The sequence below is a fragment of the Sipha flava genome, unplaced genomic scaffold (assembly GCF_003268045.1).
Source record: "Sipha flava isolate LNK unplaced genomic scaffold, YSA_version1 172_pilon_pilon, whole genome shotgun sequence".
NCBI classification, from domain to species: Eukaryota; Metazoa; Arthropoda; class Insecta; order Hemiptera; family Aphididae; genus Sipha; species Sipha flava.
The window spans coordinates 456,538-464,300 of NW_020271951.1; the positions used below are offsets into that span (position 1 = coordinate 456,538).

Here is a 7,763-nt window from a genome sequence, read left to right on the forward strand (position 1 = left end):
ATTGGCTTTTATAGTTAGGAATTGGAATCATTTGCTTCTTTTAAGCTGGTGGCTTATTATTTAAAAATTAATAATATCCAAACATAACCTTTTAAAAACCACATTTCTGTTATCAATTTTTTAATAAGACAATGCCATTTTGAGAGTATTTTCATCCATAGACATATAAGAAATGATAACTAAATAAAAATAAAAATAATTTTATTTATTGTTAAGAATTAAAAAAATTATATAAAAATAGAATCACTAATATTATAATAAAACATAACTGTAAATATTCAAAGCTTAAAACAATTATTTTAACTATATCAATAATATAACAATATAATAAAATTATAAAACTATTATAATGTATGTAAAAGGTAAACTTTTATATTTAAGCAATAGTCAGTTTATATATTTACTGTTTAATGGGAAAGCAAATCTGTGGCAAAAAATAGTTATTTTTTAGTCTAACGATCAACCCACTTACATATTGAATTATTCTCAGAATACTAATAGGAAAAAATTTGAAGAATACAAATTTATTTGTAAAACAATTAAAAATATAGGGCGGTTGATTGATCGCAACTGAAAATAAATAAATAATTTTAAATTCATTTTCAATATCCAAAATTACAAAAATTCTTACCTACTAGAACCTTTAAATTAAATTTTAATTCATTCAACATTCAATAATCGACATATTTGTCTAAAATAAAAATATTCAATCCGTTTCTTATTTATCATCCTTAAGTCTAACAGATGTGTTATAATGACACCATATTATTTTATAATTCTCCTCCAATTTGTAGCATTTCATCAATATCAACTATTTTTTCTCTAGGTTTACCAATTTTCATTCCTCTTTCGACTTCTACTTGGTTAATTTTGTTCCATCCATTCCAGCTAACAGTAATCAAATATAAAATATATATTTTGTGATTTTTTTTTATCTTTCAATTTGAAACTAATAAATACCTTTAGTTTTTAATAATTTTGAAATGTAATCATAACCAGGCTTTTGATCTTTTAATAAGCCTTCATCAAAATGTTTGTTGATCATAGAAGCTACCTGATAAGCATGACTCATAGTGGACAGTATCACTCCTACAGGTCCAGATGACAACCAACCAACACTATAAATACCTTTAAAAGTATAAAACATTTTTTTAAATATAATTAGTTACAAAATCAAATCTGTAGCTTTACCTGGATTTTGAGGTACTGTTGAAGTGTGTTTATCAAAAATTATATCAGGATCTACTTGGACACTTCGATAACCTATACTACGAAAAGCTAATTCACAATTCAATGAGTATTTTTCATCAGTAATCACTGCTTTGTCTCCTGTGTTGTATATATAGAAAAAGAAAAAAGTTGAAATTGAAAAAAATTATTACAATAAATTGTTTGTACCTTCTAAATGGTTTACAGCCAGTTCAATTCCTTCAACTTTGCTTGTACCTAATATAGAAATAGGGGTTCTTAGAAATAAGATGTCAAAATATTTGTCTCGAACTTCAGTCTTTTGGGATGCATCATACATGAGTTGTATTAATCGTTTTTTAGGTCTTGGTAAATCTGTAATTTACACAATATTCACAATGATAATAGTGGCAATACTTTTAAAATATTTTGGATATAAAATTACCACTTATTATTTTTTCGATATCATTCATTTGATCCTTATAAAATTTGGTGCTTACTTCAGGTAATTTCAACATTTCTCTTAACTCTTTGATGGTGAATGCTACTTGCAATGGACCACGACGACCCACGAGAGTGACTTTTTTCACTTTACTTTTAGACAAGGTGTCCAAACTATACTCAGTCATGTCAGTTTTCTGAAAATAAAAAATTCAATCATCTAAAGTTGTACAAAAAGTCATCAACTGTACCAACTCTGAGTTTATCAACTGGTGATAACAATATTCTAGCAACATCCAAGGCAACATTTCCCTGTCCTACAATAACTGCATGGTTAGCGTTCAAATCTACCTCAATGTTCTTATCGGTAGGCAAACCATTGTACCATCCGATAAACTTTGTAGCTGATACAAAATTGGATAGATCTTCACCGGGGATGTTTAACTTCCTATCCTCTTCAGCTCCATAGGCCTGGGAATAACATTTGTTAAAAAATATACAGTTATACGGTAGCATAAACACAAATAATCTAGCATACTAATACTACTGCATTGTAGGATTGTTTTAATTGGGCCAATGTGATATCACGGCCAAGTGTAACATTGCCTATGAAGCGAAAATGGTCATTGGATGCTGTTTTAGTAAAGGTGTTTATAACATTTTTTACTTCTGGATGATCTGGGGCTACACCATAACGTACTAGACCAAATGGAACTGGTAACTTTTCAAAGACATCAACCTGACATCCAGGAATTGTCTGAAATTTAAATTTAAGTTTATAAGTCCTTTAAATATTGATTAAAAACTGATTTTATTACTTTTAGCAACTGCTGTGCGCAGTAAAATCCTGCAGGACCAGAACCTACAATGCCAACATGAAATCCATTGACGTTTTTTGAATACTTTCTTATAGTACGATTTAAATACTTCCATCGCATCTGAATTAAACATTAAGTTACAATATATACAAAATTTTCACAAACAAATATGTACTTAAAAAAATTAAAAAAATATAACAGTGGGCTTATGTTATATTTTAATTTGAATTATTTGATTTTATATATTTAGCTGAAGTCAGTTTTTAGTGTTGAACTTAATTTTTTGCAAGTTATAAAGGATGGATCTTATTGTTTTAAAACGTTGATAGGCAGTGCAGTAGTTATTGAATAACTTTTTGAATATTTTCAGGACGAAGTATTTTCAACGATATTTTAAATACTTTTCATTCTATTAAACACTTATTTGTTATGAATACTTTGTTTTTTAATTTGAATATTTTATTTTTGTTCAAAGTATTTATTGCCAACTACAATAATTTTACTGAAATGTTTATCAACTAAGGCAAAATAAATTAAAAAAAAAAAAGAAACTACAATAATAATCGAATAATAGTTTTATTGAATATTCTGTATTTTTGTGTTAGCCGTATTTAGTGTAGGTGGAGCAACCATGACTAAAAAGAGAAGCTCTATGACTGATAATTTTGAAAACATTATGTTTTTAAAATGTAATAAACATTTATTTAATAAATAAATAAAATTAAAATATTATAAACCTACTATGTATCTATATTACATTAATTAGAAATCTATTTTAAAAAACAAAAGTATTTGAAAAGTATTCCAAATACTTTTTTAAAGTATTTGAGTAGTATCTTAAATATTTGAAAAAATATGTGTTTGAGTATTAACTCAACTACTTTTTAAAAGCATTCTTTACAGCACTGTTGATAGGTTATTCCAAATTGTAATAAGCCAAATACGAAGAGCGAATTGAGGTCGCTAATAAAACATTTATACGGTATGTATTTATATCAAAATACAATATCATATTTTATCGGAAATAAATCTATCGATCCGTTGACTGAAACGGACAAATAAATATTGTTGTACTCACGGTTTTTAATTTGAAATCGAAATTTAACGAGACGAAAAGCAGAAAAATTGAAACCGAACAATGTATGGGCCAGTGCGTGCGACGATTCATCAACAATATATCGATAAAAATTGATAACAGCGAACTTGATAGGAACAAAAAAAAAAAAGCTAATGCCAATCTCCAAAAATAAAATCCTAATTCCTGTTTCGTTTTCCAGCAAAAAATGAATAAATTTATAATTGATTTCATACCAATAGTAACTCTTCGAAAAATGTATACCAAGACGTTTTTTCTTCTATAAAATAAAACGCTGTTTAGTTAGTTTTTAATCGGTGAAGTTAGATTTTAATCGTTTATTATTTTAATTTAACGGCGTCGTCGTCGCGCGGAACGTGGTGCAACTGCGCCGGACGCTATTATCAAAGTGCCGTCGACAATAGTTTGTTTTTGTTTACACAGAAGAAGGAAATCCTCGGGGATCCGTATTATCTAAGCGGACGCTAACGGCAACCGAAACGATACAATATCCAATACCGGTCGCACAACGGTTACGTTCGTCCGTCGGTCTGTGCGCGCCGGCCATCCGTCTGCTGCACACTCGGTCCCGTCTCACCATGCTCCGCCGTCCGTCCGGGGTGAACCGCCCGGCACCGTGAGCCCTTCGAACATGGGAAGCGGTCACCCGTCGTCCGCTCGGCTGCTGCTGCCGCTGCTAGTGCTGGCCACCGTTCTGCGCGCGCACCACTACGATCTGTACCTGGACTCGGGCGACGTCGAGACGCTGATGGGCCTGGCCGCGCGGCTGTACTACGTGCGCGCGGGCCGGTTGAACGCGAACGCCGCTCGGTACGCGGTCCAGGTGCCGTCGCTGGTCGACACGGTCAACCTGACGTGGAGCTCCGCGGACGCGCTGCTGTACCGCATGTCAGTGGACGCGGACCGGCGCACGGTGGCCGCCAAGCTGAACGGGCCTCGCGACGGCCAGGTTCCGGCCGCGGCCGCTGCGTTCTCCGTGTCGTTGCCGTGCGCCGCGGACAAGCCGTCTGGGCACGCGGTCGTCCGGCTGTCCATCGAGACGTCGCCCGACTGGCTGCTGAACGGCGTCACCGGCGACGTGCGCCTGGTGTTCAACAAGTTCTGCGCGGAGCGGCGCGACGCCAACGGCTCGGCCGTCGTACCCGGCACCGATGCCGCCGAAGCTGACGCCTCTGCCGCCGCCGTACCACCGTACTACGAACAGGCCTTCTTCTATCACGCGGTGGCCGCTGCGTCGTCGTTGGCCGCGCTCGCCGTCATCTGTTGCCTGACCGCCACCTACCGCCGCGGTAAGGCCCGGGATCTGATGGTGATCAAGGGTTTCCAGAACGACGGCGTCAACGTGTTCCTGAAGTCCGCGCTCAACTCCGGCCACAAGTTCAACCAGAAATCGGTACAGGGCTCCAAGCCCCGCGCCAAAGACCTGCACGAGTGCGTAGCCGAGCTCAGCGTCCCGAGGCACCGCGTACGGTTGCAAAACGTCGAACTGGAAGGCACTTTCGGACGCGTTTATCGAGCCCTGTACGCCGACGCCAACGGCCAAGACGAACACGTGTTCGTCAAGACCGTCACGGATCAAGCGAGCGCCGTACAAATATCCGTACTACTCCACGAGGGCTTGAGCATGTACGGACTCTGTCACAAGAACATATTGACCATACAAGCCGTGTCCGTCGAACAGCACGTTGAACCTTTTCTGGTGTACCCACACAACGACAATACAAATCTGAAAAAATTCTTGCAAAACTGCAAGACATCGGAGAGCATGTCATACACGTTGACCACCCGAGAAATAATTGACATGACCATACAGATCATAAATGGCATGCAGTATTTGCACAGGAACAGACATTTACACAGAGATGTTGCTGCACGTAACTGTCTCGTCAACCCAGCACTGAAAATCCAGATAGCTGACAACGCCCTGTCCAGAGATTTATTCCCTAGCGACTATCACTGTTTGGGTGACAACAAGAATAGGCCTATCAAATGGATGGCAGTCGAGAGCTTGGAGCACAAGAAATTTAGTACGGCTTCAGACATTTGGTCGTTTGGTGTTCTACTATGGGAACTCTTGACCCTGTGCCAACAGCCCTACGCCGACATTGATCCATTTGAGATGTCTGCTTATCTTCAAGATGGTTTTAGATTAACTCAACCAGTCAACTGCCCGGATGAACTTTTTACCGTGATGGCATGTTGCTGGGCGTTAGCACCAAATGAAAGGCCTACATTTTCTCAGGTATCAGTATTTATGAATGAATTCAACAATCAACTCGTTAAATTTGTATAAAAGTTACTCATGTTTTATATATTTCAGTTGTGATACATTTTTTTATTGTATTTATTTATATTATTATTAATAATTTTTACTTTATACAACAGTCAAATTTTGTCAAATTGTATACAACATTATTTATAATACTTTACATTTTATTATTAAATAAATTGTTTAATTGTGATACAGTATCTTTTGGATTTGTCACTGTGTGCCCTTGGACTCTGGGATCATTGAAAATTTCATGATCGTTCCCTCCGACAAATGTTTTATCACCAAAAAAATGTATATTCCCTTTGAACTGGTCTTCTATATAACGTAGACAAAACCGTTTATCCCATCCAATAGGAAAACAATCAAAACTTATTTGACCACCTATACGATAAATACAAGTGTTTTAAACTTCAATTTTACATTGCTAGCTTACCAAAATACTAACCAATACTATAAGTTAAGCCGATGTCAGGTAAATTTTTCTTAATGCTTTCTATGAATGTTTTTCTGATGTTATGTACTGTATCATACTCTTCAAACTGATCCCGTTCAGTTTTTGAACAAGACCGTCCGACTGGACTGATATTGATCATGCCAGTTCGAAATTCTACAAAATTGCCACGTTTCACTGGCAATTGGATTTTTGACATATAGCCCAGAGCAAAGTTGATGAATGTTTGAAGTTTATCTTCGCCCAAATAATCAACAATAGTCTAAACACAATAAAAAAAATTAACAGTTTTATAAAGCATGTTATTTAAACAGCTAGATTTGTAGATAGATAGTTACTTGTCTTTTGAACTCTGCGCCGTCCTTAAACGCTACCAAGCCGTTCTCGGCAAATACATAATCAAATTTGGCCATATCTACAAACACAGACATAATTTATAGGCACAGTTTATACTTTATGGTTGATATCCCACAGTGGTGTGTCTTATAGTCTTACACTCTGATCCTCCCAATTGTTCGTTTATCTTCGACACGTCCGAACCGCTCACTAGGCCGATGTGGGATTTGGTCTTGAGCTCGTCGATCAGATACGACCGCATGGACGGGTCGATCGGCTATGAGGAAAATTAGGAATGCTCGAATGAACGACTGTATATATGTCATGCGCACAGAGACCGCCGCGAACTCACTCACCTGTCTGGGATCGGTTACCGTGCCGTCGACGTCGAACAAGCAGATTGTGTTCCTTCTGTCCATGATGAAAAACGTAAAAACTTCGTAAGATTAATTCGAAGTATTATTTGGGTGTCGTCCACGCACGCCACGACGGTGATAATGATGCGGTTTTTACCTCGTTGGATTGTCGACGTGGTGTTTCGCCGAACCGATCATTCGGTGCAAATTCGCGTACGCCGATTTCGGTATCATTTCGTCGGCACGGCCGTTTAAATGATTTATTATTTGTTGTACGCAACGTCACCGTTTACGCCGTTGGTGATTTGTTTTTAAAAACAAGCAGCTCGTTGCGCCGCCGCAAAAAATATTTATCTATTAATCTGCATCGGCGCAGTCCGTTCCCGTTATCACGAAGACGATAAGAAAACGAGACCCGAACAGCTGTTCGCGTAGATATCTTTACGGGCCCACGAGTGAACGGCCAAAAAAAAAAAAATTTGGATTCAAAGGATCGTCTAGACAGTGCCGCATTTAGATAAAAGTCACCCTGGGGCAAATATTTTATAGGCGCTCCTTTCCCACCATTAAAGAAAAAACAATAAACAATTACGGTAAATTAAGATATAATTTATATTTAATTATTAAATTACTCGGTCGCAGTGTCACTATCTGACAGATTACAAATTTAAAATCGTGTTTACTGTTCAACAACCAGACTAGGCCATTATATTTTACACAAAATCAATCTAGATTATCAAGCGGAATAATTTTATGGTCGTTAAATTTTATTTTTCTCCATCAAACTTTTGTGTATCAGAACTCA

The 7,763-nt window shown here is 37.0% G+C and overlaps 3 protein-coding genes across 3 annotated transcripts; 1 reads left to right on the forward strand and 2 right to left on the reverse strand.

The window, feature by feature from the left end:
* Window positions 1–360: 360 nt before the first annotated feature.
* Window positions 361–3,844, reverse strand: LOC112680031 (NADPH:adrenodoxin oxidoreductase, mitochondrial). Its single transcript, XM_025550008.1, has 10 exons — window positions 3,526–3,844; window positions 2,448–2,567; window positions 2,168–2,386; window positions 1,885–2,100; window positions 1,634–1,826; window positions 1,399–1,563; window positions 1,192–1,329; window positions 961–1,128; window positions 632–888; window positions 361–570 (listed from the first exon to the last, which is right to left on the reverse strand). The coding sequence occupies exons 1-9, from the start codon at window positions 3,754–3,756 to the stop codon at window positions 857–859; spliced, it is 1,482 nt and encodes a 493-aa protein (XP_025405793.1). The 5' UTR covers window positions 3,757–3,844; the 3' UTR covers window positions 361–570; window positions 632–856.
* Window positions 3,845–3,960: 116 nt separating this feature from the next.
* On the forward strand, window positions 3,961–6,005 carry LOC112680030 (tyrosine-protein kinase Dnt-like). Its single transcript, XM_025550007.1, has one exon. The coding sequence runs from the start codon at window positions 4,175–4,177 to the stop codon at window positions 5,834–5,836; it is 1,662 nt and encodes a 553-aa protein (XP_025405792.1). The 5' UTR covers window positions 3,961–4,174; the 3' UTR covers window positions 5,837–6,005.
* Window positions 5,849–7,327, reverse strand: LOC112680032 (phosphomannomutase 1). Its single transcript, XM_025550009.1, has 5 exons — window positions 6,959–7,327; window positions 6,762–6,879; window positions 6,605–6,681; window positions 6,261–6,528; window positions 5,849–6,196 (listed from the first exon to the last, which is right to left on the reverse strand). The coding sequence occupies exons 1-5, from the start codon at window positions 7,019–7,021 to the stop codon at window positions 5,970–5,972; spliced, it is 753 nt and encodes a 250-aa protein (XP_025405794.1). The 5' UTR covers window positions 7,022–7,327; the 3' UTR covers window positions 5,849–5,969.
* Window positions 7,328–7,763: the final 436 nt, after the last annotated feature.